Source organism: Hyperolius riggenbachi, chromosome 5, assembly GCF_040937935.1.
Source record: "Hyperolius riggenbachi isolate aHypRig1 chromosome 5, aHypRig1.pri, whole genome shotgun sequence".
Lineage (NCBI taxonomy): Eukaryota > Metazoa > Chordata > Amphibia > Anura > Hyperoliidae > Hyperolius > Hyperolius riggenbachi.
Window position 1 is genome coordinate 184394685 of NC_090650.1, and position 17661 is coordinate 184412345.

At 44.6% G+C, this 17661-nt stretch overlaps 1 protein-coding gene across 8 annotated transcripts in view; it reads left to right on the forward strand.

The window, feature by feature from the left end:
- The window catches only part of TRIP13 (thyroid hormone receptor interactor 13), a 303085-nt gene that overhangs the window by 267864 nt on the left and 17560 nt on the right, over positions 1–17661 (forward strand). For 7 of the 8 annotated variants that reach the window (XM_068236476.1, XM_068236479.1, XM_068236480.1 and 4 more), the window contains one exon: positions 760–1028. The exons of the other annotated variant lie outside the window; for it this stretch is intronic. In XM_068236476.1, coding sequence (XP_068092577.1) covers positions 760–855 — 96 coding nt within the window. In that variant the 3' untranslated portion in view covers positions 856–1028. Of the gene's footprint in view, positions 1–759; positions 1029–17661 lie in introns of those variants that run through there. 8 annotated transcript variants of the gene reach the window in all.

Below are 17661 nucleotides of genomic sequence, written 5' to 3' on the forward strand. Positions count from 1 at the left end.
AGCAAAAGGTGGTTCTATAAAGTATTGACTCAGGGGGCTGAATAATTATGCACACTCCACTTTGCAGTTATTTATTTGTAAAAAATGGTTGGAATCACGTATGATTTTCGTTCCACTTCTCACGTGTACACCACTTTGTTTTGGTCTTTCACGTAGTATTCCAATAAAATTGATTCATGTTTGTGGCAGTAATGTGACAAAATGTAGAAAACTTTAAGGTGGCCGAATACTTTTGCAAGCCACTGTATATACACCTAAAGTAGTATGTACAGTATATACTCGAGTATAAGTCTAGAAGTTTAGGTCTGATTCACTTCATAAAAGTATAGGGGTCGACTTATACATGAGTCACAGGAAACACTGAGCACACTAAGTTATGTGTGTACTAATAGCGACATTCCCATTTGCAGGAATTCAACCTGAGGTAGGTGATACTTTGAGGAAAGGAAATGCCAAGAAAACACAGGTCTGAAAGTCCTGGCCACAACAATTAACAAAGAAAGGGTCGGGGGGGGGGGGGGGGGGGGATACTGGACTGCATAGAAGGGAGTGAATAATTGCAACACTTGGGGGCCTAGATGAGGTATTGGCTGCACTTAAGGGCCAGGAGGGGTTAATGGCTGCAATACTGTATGTAGTGCAGTACATACATATACATATATTCACAAGCCACTTTATAGACTGCTACATTTTATTACAATTGAACCTTATGGATTTCTCTGCTTACATTTGTTTTTTTGTTTTGTTTTTCTTTTAAAGTCTCCTACAGTTACAATTGAAAAATTCCTTCAAGCCTTATCACTTACAGTGGATAGACAGTTTGAAGAAAGGAAGACACTTAAGGACTCAACTTAACTATTTTATTTTTTCTTTTATAATGATGATTTTTTTTTGGTTCTTCAGTGTTACATGTTTTTGGTCTTTATTCACATGGCTACTGCTTCTGTTGTAAGTAAACAATATCATACTATAAAGAGGAATAGGGCTCTTTTTTTCAAGCAAATCATCTGCTTAAAGGGACTCCGAGCTCAGAAAAAAAAGGAAAGTTGTACTCACCAGGGGCTTTTTCCAGCCCAGTGCTGGTCGGGAGGTTCCACGCCGGCGTCCTGGCTCCTCTCCTTCTCCCTGCTCCGGAATGGCTGGCAGGCCGCAGCCCGGGCGACACTCTCCCGAGTGTCGGGCTGCTTCTTCCGCATATGACGCGGATTACGTCACACGCCGGCCGCCTCGAGTCATCACGGCGGCCGGCGTGAAAGTACTGCGCATGCGCGAACAAAGCGCGCATGCGCAGTACTTTCACGCCGGCCGCCGTGATGACGCGAGGCGGCCGGCGTGTGACGTAATCCGCGTCATATGCGGAAGAAGCAGCCCGACACTCGGGAGAGTGTCGCCCGGGCTGCGGCCTGCCAGCCATTCCGGAGCGGGGAGAAGGAGAGGAGCCAGGACGCCGGCGTGGGACCTCCCGACCAGCACTGGGCTGGAAAAAGCCCCTGGTGAGTACAACTTTCCTTTTTTTTCTGAGCTCGGAGTCCCTTTAAAGTGGACCTGAACTCAGAACTCCTCTCTGCTCTAAAAGATACACAACAACATAATACACTTTAAACAAAAACATTTCTTTGTTACAGCTGATTCAAATCCTAAAATAAATCCACACAGTTTCTACATATTGATTCATGGAAGCAGACATATTGTTTACAGTCTGCTTATCTGCCATAGGCAGTCATGTGACACAGGGGAGGGATCAAATTACAACTAGTGATTAGACACAAATGAGGGGGAATTACACAGACTCAACTCTTTAAATACATACAGGGTGCATTTCTGTTTTGTTTTCCTTGTGTCCTGTGCAAGAGTTAAGGTCCATTTTAATATCAATAAACTACAGTTTGTTAGGTATTTTGGGGTATAAATAAAATATTGAAATTATAAACACCTTCTGTTCATTAACACATTAATGGCCCGCTCATATGGTCTAATGTGCCTTAATAAGAGGAACTGGATATAAAATTTGATTTTCCAGAGAGAAAAAAAGAACCTGGTCTACAATCAGAAACTTGATGTATGATATGGACAGCATTTTTATACAATTTACTGTTAATGTTTCAGTAATAAATTTTGAAAGTGATGGACAACTGTATTGATCTTTTACTCCTATTTTTGGTAGTATTTTAGAATCTTTTCAGACACTGTGTAGCCTCTTTGATCTATTTTGCTATGTATTTGCTAAAGTCAGTCATGGGAAGAATGAAGCAGTGCTCAGATAGAGATGGCCCGAACGGTTCGCCGGCGAACTGTTCCAGGCAAACTTCCGTGGTTCGCGACTGCGGAGAACCGCGAACATTTCCAGAAGTTCGATTAGCCCCCATAGTGCATCATTAGGGTCAACTTTGACCCTCTACATCACAGTCAGCAGGCACATTGTAGCCAATCAGGCTACACTCCCTCCTGGAGCCACTCCCCCACCCCCCCTCATAAAAGGTAGGCAGCGTCAGGCATTAGACTCACTTGCATGGCCGGATTTCTGGCAAGGCCACATAGGCCATGGCCTAGGGCACCAGATAAACAAGGGGCGGCCTGCAGACAGTGGACATTATTTGCAGGGCATTATTTGCAAGTGTCCAAACAAATGAAAGTGGTCAGGATAACTGCACTATTAGTACCAGCTGGTATCTGCCTGTGCTGTGCTACAGGCAGCTGCAGTCCGTTAACCAAACGTTTGTGAACAGTGTGTGACTAGCAAAAAGCCAGACCTTGTCCAATGACATAGCAGCAGCTCCAGGCAGTTACAGAAGGCTGGGTCTCACACACTTGGTGTGGGGGATGAAAGGACCAGGGGCAGCACCAGCAAATAGTACAGAATACAGAAGGCAGCCTCTCACAGTACCCATTTCTTAATTATTGATTGGCCAGCGCTGTTACCCTGGAGACAGCAGTGGGTACAGGACTCACTTTTACGTGTTGCTGACCCCACCCAATGTCCAATTGTGAGCCACTTTTGACTATGTGTGTGCGGTGGAAGGCTCCTACCACGCCCATCACCTGTAGATCGCTTGATTGACCAGTTCCCCCGTGTGACATGATTGATTCACTTCACGTTGCCATGGAGACCTCGGCACTAGCCCCAATAGTGTACACCATCGGCCCAAAAATTTTTGGATTGGTGTGTGTGGAGAGAGGTGGTAGGATACGGTTTTGGTTGGGGCGGCTGGTAATAGTCGGCCTTGGGCGGTAAGAAGTACAAATCCGGCCCTGCTCACTTGTGTGCCTGCAGTAATTAGAGAAGGAAGAGCTGCTGTGCAGAGACCTATAGGGAAAGCTTAGTTAGGCTCTTGTAGGCTTCTTAGCTTGCTCCTTGCTGATTCTTATTGCTAAGGAAGCACCCCGCAACAGCTCTTTTGAGAGCTAATCTTGTTCTTGTGATCTATTTTTTATTTTGTGTGTGTGTGTCCCACAGACACTTGTGTTGCATAGACAGCCTTGGTAATTCCTACTGTGTGTGCCACTGCCAGGCCCAGCACATTCAGTGACTACCTGTGTGTGACAGGTGCACATTGTAATACCCATCACTACATATACCTACCTGTTGTTCAGTGCACCCACCCACCTACGTGAGCGCACGCAGTGTCACTGTGCCTGTCCGGTACCTGTCTGTGTGTGACAGGTGCACATTTGTAATACCAGTCATTGTGTAATTGTTCACACTACCTGTGTGACCGCACGCTGTGTAATATACCACTCCACACACTCTGTGTGACAGCTGCACATTGTATTGTAATACCAGTTACTGCATACCTTTCACTGCACCTGTGTGACTGCACATTGTATTAGTCAAGTCAGTGCATACCTTTCACTTCATCCCCCCCAATATACACAAAACAGGTAGAGGCAGGGGCAGACCCAGAGTCAGGCCACCTGGCAGGTCTATTTGAGGTCGTGCTGACGTGATTTCTTGCGGCCCTGGCCCAAAGTACAGTGCTCAGAAGAAGGTATGTCCCATCAACTCCCAAGATTGTCAGGACGTGGTTGACTATTTAACACAGAACACCTCCAGCCACCAGCGCTACTACTAGCACCACATCCGCTGCATTTGACAGTTCGCAGGAGTTATTTGGTGGGAAAATCACTGATGAACTGCCATTATTGTTACAACAAGATGAAGACTCTAAGCAAGTTACACCACCTTATATGTCTGAATTAGGCGACACTATGGACGTAAGGTGTGAGGAGGAGGATAATGAAGTACCTGCTGTTGGTGCAGTTTACGAGGTGTCTGAGGCAAACGAAGCTGGGGAGGATGATTATGATGATACGGATGCCACGTGGGATCCTAAGAGACATGATGACCAGGGGGGCAGTTCAGAGGGGGAGTCAGAGATGAATAGGAGGAGACTAGTTCCTGAAAGAAGCAGGGGGAGCTCGTCGTCAGAAACAGCTGGTGGCAGTGTCCGGCGCCATGTATCGCCACCTATGGACAGCCAGCCAACATGCCCTTCAACGTCAGCTGCTGAGGCCACCGTAGTGAGGAGGGAGGCCTAGTGGATGGACAAGCTGGGGACGCAGTCACCAGGAGGCTTAAATGAGGACTTTAGTCTCAGGTGTTTCCTTTAGTGTTAGCTGTTCATAGGGTTAATGCTGTAATGTGTGCTGGATCCCGCCCCCCAATGTAGGGTGTAGCTATGTGAAATTGTTCTATAAATGTTGTATTCCTGTGATGGACTGCAAGCACTTGAGAAAGGGCACCTCGCCTGAAACGTTGTGCTGGTTGTGTTATGCTGTGTATACTTTTCTAATATTTAAATAAATGGAAATCGTTGGATAAGAATCTGCTGAGGGTCTAGTTCCTTATGGGATTTGCATGGATTGCCACCATAGTGCCCACACCCCAGGGTGGCTCAGCGGTGTGGACATTTTTTTAATGTGTATGCCAAAGATCAGAGCAATGCCATCTGTACTCTCTGCCACCAAAAATTGAGCCATGGAAAGGCCAACACTCTCGTAGGGACAACTGCCTTACGAACGCACCTGCAGAAAAGGCACAAACTGCAATAAGAAGACCACCTGAGGAAAAGAAGCACACAAAAGCAAAGCCACCCTCCTCCTCTTCCTCCTTCAGGTGCATCATCTTCAGCCGCTTTCTCCATTGCACCTTCACAATCACAGCCTCCCTCCTCCACTCCGCCTCTTACTTTGAGCGGTTCCTGCTCCTCTGCCCACAGCAGCAGTCAGGTGTCCGTGAGGGAAATCTTTGAGTGGAAGAAGCCAATGTCTGCCAGTCACCCCCTTGCCCGGTGTCTGACAGCTGGCTTGGCGGAACTGTTAGCTCGCCAGCTGTTACCAAACCAGCTGGTGTACTCTGAGGCCTTCCGAAAATGTATGGCCATTGGGACACCACAGTGGAAGATACCAGGCCACAATTATTTCTCTAAAAAGGCGATACCCAAACTGTACCATGAAGTTGAGAGGCAAGTGGTGTCATCTCTGGCACACAGCGTTGGGTCAAGGGTCCATCTGACCACGGATGCCTGGTCTGCCAAACACGGTTAGGGCAGGTACATTACTTACACAGCCCATTGGGTCAACCTGGTGACCGCTGGCAAGCAGAGAGTACGTGGCTGTGCAGCGGACCTAGCGACACCTCCAAAGCTTGCAGGCAGGCCTGCTGCCACCTCCTCTCCTCCTACTACATCCTCTTCACTGTCGTCGTCCTCCTCCTCAGCTGAGTGGCATTTCAACTCTACTGGTGCTGCAATCTCCTCTCCAGCTACACAGACCCAGTTCCCCAGGGCCTATGCTGCATGCCAGGTACGACGGTGTCATGCCATATTAGACATGTCTTGCCTCAAAGCAGAGAGTCACACTGGAGCAGCTGCTCTGAACAAACAGGTGGATCAGTGGCTGATCCCGCACCATCTGGAGATCGGCAATGTGGTGTGTGACAACGGCAGCAATCTCATTTCTGCTTTAAATTTGGGAAAGTTGACACATGTACCCTGAATTGCATATGTGCTGAATCCCGTAATTCAGAGATTTGTGTCTAAGTACCCAGGATTACAGGACGTCCTAAAGCAGTCCAGGAAGGTGTGTGGGCATTTCAGGCAGTCTTACACGGCCATCGCGCGCTTTGCCAATATACAGCGGAGAAACAACTTGCCGGTGAGACGCCCGATTTGTGATAGCCCGACTCGCTAGAATTCGACCTTCCTGATGCTGGACCACCTGCTACAACAGGAGAAAGCTTTCAAAAAGTATCTGTACAACTATAGTCAAAGGACACAGTCTGGGGAGATGGGGATGTTCTGGCCGAAGTACTGGACACTGATGCGAAATGCCGGCAGGCTCATGCGACAGTTTGAGGATGTGACAAACCTGGTGAGTCGCAGTGAAGGCGCCATCACCGACTTGATCCCGTATGCCTTCTTCCTGGAGCGTGCTGTGCGTAGAGTTGTGGATCAAGCTGTGGAGGAGCAGGAACAGGAAGAGTTGTGGGATCAATTCTCAGCAGAAGCAGATGAATCCTTAACACCTGCGGCAGCACAGAGAGGGGAGGAGGAAGAGTCGTGTGGGGAAGAGGAGTCAGATGATGAGGAAGGTGTTGTTTTGGAGGAGGAGGATGAGGCAGAAGAACAACCGCAGCAGGCGTCGCAGAGGGCTCGTGCTGCTCAACTTTCCCGTGGTATTGTTCGTGGCTGGGGGGAGGAGGAGAACTTAGCTGACATCACTGAGGAAGAGCAAGAGGAGATAGATTAGACGTCTGCATCCAACTTTGTGCAGATGGCGTCTTTCATGCTGTCCAGCCTGTTGAGGGACCCCCGTGTAAAAAAACTCAAGGGGAATTAGCTGTACTGGGTGGCCACGCTACTAGACACTCGGTATAGGCACAAAGTGGTGGAGATGTTACCAACTCACCTGAAGGCAGAAAGGATGAAGCACTTGCAGAACAAGCTGGCAACTATGCTTTACAATGCGTTTATGGGCGATGTCACAGCACAACGCAATAAAGGTACCACTGCCAGTAATCCTTCTTCCATGTCCACGCAGGCAAAGACAGGACGCTCCAGCGATCTCATGGTGATGTCGGACATGCGGACATTCTTTAGTCCAATGCCGCGCCTTAGCGCTTCTAGATCCACCCTCCACCAACACCTCTACCGGCAGGTAGCCAACTACCTGGCCTAAAGTGTGGATGTAGACACTGTGAGCAGCGATGAACCCTTGGACTACTGGGTGCGCAGGCTTAACCTGTGGCCAGAGCTGTCCCAATTTGCCATCCAACTTCTGTCTTGCCCTGCCTCAAGCGTCCTGTCAGAAAGGACCTTCAGCGCAGCTGGAGGCATTGTCACTGAGAAGAGAAGTCTCCTAAGTCACAAAATTGTTCAGTACCTCACCTTTATCAAAATGAATGAGGCATGGATCCCGGAGAGCTACTGCCCACCCGAAGACTAAGGCCCAGTGCACACCGAGCGGTTTTTGGAGCGATCCGCCGGCCGCATCCGCCTCTAAAAACGCTTGTCTAATGTATTGCAATGGGATGGTGCACACCGGCGGTTTGCGGTTTTTGCCAAGCCGCAAATGCACCTCCTGCTGCGCGTTTGCGGTTTTCGGAAGCGTTTTGTCCTCAATGTAAAGTATAGGAAAAACGCAAACCGCTCTGAAAAACGTTAGTTCAGAGTGGTTTGCCAGGCATTTTTGTTACAGTAGCTGTTCAGTAACAGCTTTTACTGTAACAATATGTGTAATCTGCTACACAAAAACGCACGCAAAACCGCTAGGTATGTTTAGAAAACCTCTCTAAACATACCTAGAATCGCTCTGAAATCAGCTCCCAAAACCGCTAGCGTATTGCGGATCTGCTAGCGGTTTTGGTGTGCACTGGGCCTAAGTCAGTCCCCACACACAGCATCTCTGCCTGCACGCCATGTGACTGGCTGCCTGCCCCAAGACTAAGTCGCTCCCCACACAGCATCTCTGCCTGCAGGCCGCTTGACTGCCTTCTCCGCCACCACCAACAGGGTCCAGGACTCCAGGCGGATTCCTGAATTTTTAAGGCCGCTGCCAGCAGCGACCGCTATAATAATTTTTCTGGTGAGTGTATATGCCTGCCTAATTTTTCTGGCTGCACTGCGGCTGCAACAACAAAACAAAAGGCATGTTCATGTGTCAATTCCCCTTCGTGATCATTACCTTACCGCAGTGAAGGGGCTTGCGTATCACAATGAAGCAATGACCGCCGGCTATATGAGTGTCTCAAGGGGTGGCACACCAAAGATAATAAGGTCGTTGCTTCATTGTGGACAGACCAAATTTGATCAGCTGGACAGTCACTGTTCTGTCATTGAGCTACCTCAGCCTGGCGACCATATGGGCTTGAAAACCGCTATCGCCTGCACTCTCGCCATGGTGTGCACTAGTCCAGCATGGCCGTCACAACACAAACAGCTGTTTACGGTGCGTTACACAGTGAGTTTGGTGTGTCAGTGTGAAGCAGCACTCTAATTACACTCCCTGATTGATGTATACACATGCAAGATGTTTTAAAGCACTTTAGGCCTCCAATTTAGCATGCAATGTGATTTCTGCCCTTAAAACGCTGCTTTGCTTCAAATCCAGATTTTTCCCTTGGACTTTTGGCATCTATCCCACTCATCCATGCAAAAACTCAGATGTTAGACCCCTTGAAACATCTTTTCCATCACTTTTGTGGCCAGCATAAATGTTTCTAATTTTCAAAGTTCCCCTCTCCATTGAAGTCTATTGCGGTTCTCGAACGTTCGCAAATTCGCAAACGTTTGCGGAGGTTTAAAATCGGAGGTTCGGGCCATCTCTAGGCTCAGATTATGTACAAACATTGTTTTGTTGCTACTCAGTACAATATTTGTACAGCAAACTATTATTTGTAGTGCAGTGGATAAAGAAATCCTGCAACGGTGTACCTTTGCACACTTCTATTTAATCAATTTTATTACTGTGTCTGTATTAACCAGTTCACCACTAAGGGGTTTTTCCTCTTATGGACCAGAGCAATTTTCACATTTCTAAACAGTACACAGGAAGTAATGCGTGTGTCATGTTTTAATTTTCACTTTGTAAATGACCACCGACATTTCATTGATGCAGGTGATCATTGATCACAGGCACTTTGATCGGTGAATGGGTGAATCTGCACACCGCACATTAGAAGTAGAAGATGCAGATCTATGCCCCTGAGACGGGAGTGGTTAAATACAGAGATTCTTTATTGCACATAAGAAAATATAGGATTAGACTAGCCAATTGTGTAATATGACCCCATATATACAGTAAAAGTCCCTGTTCTATTGAATACTCAGCAAACTCGTGGTGACCCAGAACCACTAGTAAGGTGCAAGAGGCTTAAAGTGGCCAAAAATCCCTGTGCTATGCTAAATATAATTTTGCTGCCTTAAAACAGGAAGCATTTGCAATAATTCATCTATAAGTAAGTAAGATCTCCCATGATAATCACTGCTGAATATGCAAATTATGCCCCTAAAAGCCAGGCAAACATCATGAACTGCTGGTGTATAGCTTTTATATTGTGTGGCTCTGTAACTAAAACAAAAACCTACAAATTCTGACCAACTCCAAGCACTGATTATAAATTCCTCAATTGCCTTGTAATTATAATTATTCTTCAGTACTCCACAGAAACTACTGACAAAAATATCTGAAAACCAATATTATTATTTTTTTTGGCCATGACTGTACATTGCCTTGGCAGATTTCCAACCAGTTTACTTCCAGTGGAGACCACAGCTACTGGTTTGTGCTGGAATTTATAGACTGTATCCATGTATTTAAATGTGCAATTTCACTTTGGGAATTGCCCTTGAGGTCTGTGATCTGAAGGGCAGCCAAAACACCTTCAATTAGTTTGGATATTAAATAACTGTAAATGCTTATGCAAGGGATTTTTGCTTATGCAAGGGATCAACGTTTTCATTTCATTTACAAAGCTACTATTGTTAAACTATTCTTGTATGTACATTTTATTGTTTTTTTAATTTGCCTTTATTTCAGATTCCTTACTTTATATGGTACTGTTTGAGTCATTCTGTGATGAGAGGACCATAGACCCAAGATTGATATTATAACTGTATGTTTCTCAAGTCTCCTCATCCAATGTGAACAAACCCAGATGCTGTGTATACTGAAATGGAAACAACATGCACAAATAACTATAGATAAGGAAGATCTTAATAAAATTTGGATAACTGTTCCTAGGTGTTCGAGCAACGCAGAAACAGTCAAAGTAAAATATAAATATTAATCAGATGGAACTTGACTTTGGATAGGCTTCACAAAATGAGATATGATGCCAGCTAGTTGTTTGTATGGCTGTGCAACCTCAAGCACAACTTGGCATATTTGGTGGGACTGCTCAAACATCAAAAAATTCTGGTCCACAGTATATCAGATGGCAAAAAGCACCATATAAAAAAATCTTTCTAAACACCTGTTTAATGTCCTTTTGCATAGCCAACAACCTGATTACCCGAATACTCAACATACAGTAGATTTATAGATTACATCTTCACTGCAGCTAAACAAGCAATTGCAGTTGAACAACTAAAGTGGAAGGATGGATTTGCGCTGTTTATTTGAAAAGTTACATGCTAAACAGCATGATAAAATAGAATGGTTCAATAAATTATGGCAACCATTTATTTGGGCATATTATCCGCAAAGCCTGAGATCAGCTCTTGAATGATCTAAAGGTTGCCGTACATCTAGCGATGTATGGACAGATCGACAAAGAGACAGATCTCTCTCTGATTGAATCTGATCAGAGAGATGTTTTGGCTGCCCATACACCGCAAGCCAATTCCTAATCGATCTCAGCATGAAATCTTTCAGAAAAAGGCCTCGTGATGCAGCATTTGCCACTGTCCCCCCAAATGTTAATGTGGTGCCTGTACATTATAATCACACCTGTTGCAGCCGCCTCAGTGTCCAGCTGCTCCTGCTCCCCCATTTCCATCCCACATTGTGTGTGACGTCACACGCGCCAGCACTATAGGCGACAGCCATGTGGGATGCGAATGGGGAAGCAGGAGCAGCTGGACACTTGCAGCAGCTAGAACATGTGAGATTTTAATGCATATGTACAGGAGGGGCACATTAACATTTGGGGGACATTGGACCGGGGGTTCCGTCACGTTTTCTGCTCGTCCCAATATCGCACTCCCAGCAAGTTCTATCGATTAATTCAACTGATTTAGGCTTGAAATCGGTCGAATAATCAATCGGGCATCATCTCCCTGTGAAGGAGAAGCACTTTTGCTACGCATTTCATCTATAAACGTATCAACCAATCATTCCCAAGTCCTTCTCCAAGTCTGATATTCCCAGCTGTATGCCATTTTTTTTTTAATATGGTGCTCTATTGTTGACTAATTGAAACAATCAATTATGGACAAACACCATGCAAAATAAATTAAGGATATAATTAGTTAATTGAAGACGGAATTTGCTAATTGGGCATATAGTACCACAGTGAAGATATAAAGAAAAAGTACCCAATATAAACAGCACCAGACCAATCAAAATTATATCTCAAAGTAGAACAAATTTTATTGGGAGTAGTAATCGCATAAAAACATTTAAAATCACCAGCAGTGATAGCAGCGCAATACTGTAAGTATAAATACATAGTCCAAAAAGAATAATTAATAACAACCCTCAAAAACCCCTTCAATATAATAATAGTAATATTGGGTATTATATCACAATAACAGAGTGTACGTAAGTCACAAAACCCATAGTAATAAAAAAGGGAGGTGTTACTCAGTATGACAATACAAGATTGTAATAGGCACAGTAATGTGAAAAAATTATAATAAAATAGTTGCAGTACCCTATATGTGAAAAATCACAAGGGTTGTGGTCAAATAAGGAGAGCAGAGAAAAAGTATAATATAACTCTGCAATGAATAAGTAAGTGAGGGAGGAAAGAACAGTGCAAGTTAGGTAAAAGTGACAGAATAGGAGGGCAAGGAACGTACATAGGAAGAGGCAGAGGACCGAGACTTCGCGCTGCGCGCCTTAATGCATCTCGCGGGTGCAACCCGCTTCTGGAAGAGGCAAATTGCTATGGCGTACAACCACTTTTAAAACCTCGCCGCCCGTCCTACCGGATAGAGAGGAACGCCCCTTGGACGAGACGCGGCCTCATCATAACGCCGGAGACGTCGGGTTGCCATAGCAACCCTGACCCTCCTGCGCCGTCCTGAATGCGAGTGGCCTCTAATAGCGGGGGGCGCATGCGCAACAAGGGAGGGGGGACAGTGGGAAGAGTGAGCGACGCTTTAAAAGGTAGAAAACCATACCCAAAGACTAATCAAAGAGGATTATATAAGGTATACAGACACACATATATATATATATAAACCAATAATATAAACATACAGATGAGTGATAAAAGAACACTGGAAATGGTCAATTGAGGTGAGTTAGGGAGAAACACTGGGAGATGGAGACATCTAGAGGCCCATCACAGTAATACAAGGGAAGTAGCACATAGGACAAATAGGAGCTAAGTACAGCATACAGAACAGAGAACACATAACCCCACAATGAACAATGTATTGCTGTAGATAAGATCTTCCTTCAGAGGGTGATGAGATGGATCCTGAATATCGCCAGTAAAGTTTACAATCTTTAGTATGGCACCTGGCGCAAAAATAATAACCAAGAATGGTGTCAGTTAAAGTGTTTTTAATTACATTAAAAATCCAAAAGTACGCAAGGAAAGAGCGTGAAGACTCCCCAGGGAAAGTGATATAGATGGTCGGTGGATCAATGAGTCCCAACCAAACAACAACTGTAATAGGTTCACACAAATGTAGGGAGGTTAGCACAAGAAATGACTATTACTCACACATAGGCCTCAATTCACTAAGATCATGCTAGAGATAATAAGGCAAGAGAAAACTTACCTCCACACGTGAGAGAGTTATCTTACCTCTTCATTCCTTAAGTTACCTCTCCTGTAGTTAATTTACCTCCTCTGTAGTTATTTTCACATGCAGCTAATTAACAGCCTGTCTTTAACTATGGAGTTATTTTAAGGATTGGAGAGTTAATTTAAAGACAGAAGAGTTAACTTTGGGCTTGCCTAAGGTAAAATGTTTCCTGAATACTACATGCCTTATCACCATGGTAAGAACTCTAGAAGAGTTATTAAAGACAGGAGATAAGTTTAGTGAATTGAGGCCATAGTCATTTATAACAGGTGGTTGCTACTCACATGAAGATTTTAAATAAATAAGAAGATTTTATTTTTTGTCACAAGTTAGCAGAAAATGACACTTTGTGACAAATAATATTAAAAAAAAGGTTTTCATTTCTGCTAACTTGTGAAAAAAAAAAAAAAGAAAATCTGCCATGGACTCACCATGCCCCTCTCTGAATACTTTGGGGTGTCTACTTTCCAAAATGGGGTCATTTGTGGGATGTTTACTGTCCTGGCATTTTGGAGGGTGCTAAATTGTAAGCACCCCTGTAAAGCCTAAAGGTGCTCATAGGACTTTGGGCCCCTTAGCGCACCTAGGCTGCAAAAAAGTGTCACACATGTGGTATCGCTGTATTTAGGAGAAGTAGTATAATGTGTTTTGGGGTGTATTTTTACATGTACCTGTGCTGGGTGGGAGAAATATCTCTGTAAATGGACAATTGTGTGTAAAAAAAATAAAAAAATTCTCATTTACAGAGATATTTCTCCCACCCAGCATGGGTATGTGTAAAAATACACCTCAAAACACATTATACTATTTCTCCTGAGTACAGCGATACCACGTGTGACACTTTTTTGCAGCCTAGGTGCGCTAAGGGGCCCAAAGTCCTATGAGTACCTTTAGTATTTCACAGGTGATTTTGAGGCATTTGATTTCCAGACTACTCCTCACGGTTTTGGGCCCCTAAAATGTCAGGGCAGTATAGGAACCCCACAAGTGACCCCATGTTAGAAAGACGACACCCCAAGGTATTCCGTTAGGAGTATGGTGAGTTTTTTTCACTTTTCACAAAGTGTCATTTTTCACTAACTTGTGACAAAAAATAAAATCTTCTATGAACTCATCATACACCTAACGGAATATCTTGGGGTGTCTGCTTTCTAAAATGGGGTCACTTGTGGGGTTCCTATACTGCCCTGGCATTTTAGGGGCCCAAAACTGTGAGGAGTAGTCTGGAAACCAAATGCCTCAAAATGACTGTTCAGGGGTATAAGCATCTGCAAATTTTGATAACAGGTGGTCTATGAGGGGCCGAATTTTGTGGAACAAGTCATAAACAAGTTAAATACTCGTACTCAATGCCAAGCCGCTGCAGCTAAAGCTAACAAAATTTTGGGATGCATTAAAAGGGAAATAAAAACTCGAGATGCTAGCATAATATTGCCCCTGTTTAACTCTTTAGTAAGGCCACATCTGGAATATGGAATTCAGTTCTGGGCACCACATTGCAAAAAAGATATTGCAGTTGTAGAGCAGGTGCAGAGACGAGCAACAAAATTGATACGTGGAATGGAAGGTCTCGCTTACCAAGAAAGGTTAGATAACCAGGGTTTATTTAGTCTAGAGAAAAGACGCCTTAGAGGAGATCTAATTAACATGTGTAAATACATCAGAGGGCAATATAATAGCTTGGCAGATGAGCTTTTTGTCCCTAGGCCTTCTCAAAGGACTAGAGGACATGATCTGCGCATGGAGGAAAAACGTTTTAGCCATTTATTTAGGAAAGGGTTCTTTACAGTAAGAGTGATTAAGATGTGGAATGCATTGCCACAGGAAGTCGTTATGGCAAACTCTATACCTGCATTTAAAAGGGGCTTAGATGCTTTCCTTGCGTTGAAAGACATCAATGACTACAATTACTAGGTAATGCCTAATGATGTTGATCCAGGGATTTTTATCTGATTGCCATGTGGAGTCGGGAAGGAATTTTTCCCTTTTGGGGCTAATTGGACCATGCCTTGTAAGGGTTTTTTAGACTTCCTCTGGATCAACAGGGATATGTGAGGGAGCAGGCTGGAGTTGTACTTTGTACTGGTTGAACTCGATGGACGTATGTCTTTTTTCAACCATAATAACTACTATAAGCAGGGTGGCCTCTTAGATGACAGGTTGTATTGGCACTGAAGTGCAGGATGTTCTCAAATCGTGACCTGGACATGGCAGCAGAGAACATGGTCATGTGATGTATTGGGTGCGTAGACCAATAAGACCGCAATACATGCTTTTTGACGACCCATGTTAAGAGGCCCCAAAAAATTTTAAGTTTGGAAACTTGGAGTGGTTTCCACCGAAAAAGCTGGGCATGGTAGCTTCTCGGATTGGCGGTTGCGTATTGTGTGGCATAACGGTTGGTCTCAGCCACAATTAAGTCATAGAGATCCACGGTGCAGAACAGATAAAAAAAAATTCTAGGGCTAATCCTAGATTATCTGTCTCCACCTGGACTCCAGACTGGGCGGTGAAAGGGGGTATTACGGGTGCGGCAGAACCAGGGGATTGCCAATTGGGATTTGCCAGCACCTCTGGGAGACTATGGGTAGTACGGCCCGTTTTGCTGGTGGCTGCGACTTGAGTCTTAATGCACGTGCCACCGAACCAATTTCTACTACCATGCTGGTGCTCACCACTTCACCAGGGTCTACGGTAGTGCTGGTGCTAGGTCCAGGAGATGCTACGCTGCTTGTGCATGCCTCACCAAGAAAACTCGGATCAGCGCTAGCACCACTCTGCTGCCCTTGAGTCGGATCCTGCGGTCCAGTGACATGGGGTGTGGTACACCTGGCTCTAGCCGGGACCTCAACCTCGTCATTGCTATGGGTCAGAGAGCCACTGCTGTTCACCGGTTCGTATTCTGACCCGAATGATTTGTTGGATGAGGTTTCCCAATTGCACTCACCCCGCTGGGCCAGAATCTCGGCGGCCTCTTCAGCAGAATACCCCTTTTTTGCCATGGTGGACTGCTAAATTTAAGGGGTATTCCTCTGAGACTACCCAGGAAAAAGAGCACCTACCTAGCAAAAGGGAGTACTTGTGAAGTATAAAGCTGCGAAGGAGCAACTAATGGCGGCTGCCCGACAGCTCTCTGACCTTCCTGGAGTTCCAAGCTCGGTCTGGCTTTATTCTGACCTGGCCCATGCAACCTTAATGAAACAAAGAATCCTACGTCCCATCGCTTTGGCCTTACAGAAAGGAAACATTGCCTACGTTGGGGATTTCCGTGTTTACAGTTCCAGCATCAATTGGAGGAGGGCAAAGAAGTCTGTGCATCCTTCCAGCTCAAAATGGAGTTCCTGCCATTAGCCCCTCTGTTGCAACTGGCTCCTTCCAAATAATACAATTAAAAACTTGGCCCATATTAGAAAACTAAGAAGTAAATTTTGAAGACCTGTTTAGTTGGCATCTCTATGATTAAGAAAAACAGTATAGGAACAAGGCATCCACTTATAAAACCAACCTTGAGGGCTCATTCAGATCTAGGGCGTTTTTGGCCTTTTTTCAAGCGCAGGCGATTTTCAAAATCGCCCTCAAAATGCTTGTGCAATGAATCTCTATGAGAAGGTTCATAGCAGCGCATTTCGTCCACTTTGCTCTCCGCAAAGTGGTGCCTGTACCATTTTTGGGGCAATTTTGCTGTAATGGAAAGTATAGGAAGAGAGCTAAACACTCACAAAATCACTTTATGGGGCAATTTCGTTCACACTTTTTATTCATTTCTGGGTGAAAGAGTTCACTTCCTGACTAATGTCAGGAAGTGAAAAAACGGAATCGTTTTGCTTGCGTTTGCAATTTTGATTTTAGATGTGAACAAAGCCTGAAGGTTCTTTCCAAACTAAAAACTTAGCATGGGAAAAGGGGGCTCTCTCCTATGACAGCTCTGAAAGGGAATCCGGATTTCCCCCCGTGTCTACCTTATCCTGGTTCACGGCTGCTGGTCTGGATCCAAATCTATGCTTAACTAACCTTTTAGGAAATAAAGAATTAGGAATCCTCAATTTGTTAACTGATCCTAATAATATGATTAATATGAACAAGTTGTGGAAGCTACAAGTATACCGTTAAGTAAAAATAGCCCGATTAGAAAAGAACTTAATGTGATAGAAAAATTCCTGATTTTAAATAAAAGACCACCTAAGGTAATATCAGTTATGCATAACTTTGTGGAAGAAACATACTATAACAAATTGCCAGATTACTGCCAAAAATGGGATCAGCTGACACAGAGCTCATTAGTGGAGTCATTGCCCAGTATCTGGGATTATTTATGGAAAATCCTTCACAATGACCTACAATTATTACAATATAAAATAATATCTAGATGGTATTGCACACCAGCATGTGCAGAGAAGCAGAGAAATTTTCAGCTTCAGCCCAGGGCCGATGTTAGAGATGCAGAGGGGGGGGGGGGGGGGGTAACTGGCACAGAAATCCACATGTAGTGGAGCTGTCCGGTAGTGGAGAGATTATGGAAAGATTTTATTAGCTTTAGCCGTTCTGACTGCAATTTAAATATTTCCCCTACAGCTTTTTTTTAGGAATTACTGAGTGAACCCCCAGATGTCATATTTTTTAAGGAAAAGGGCTCCCTAATAATTTGCAAGGTAATAGCAAGACACTGGAGAAGCTCCGAGCC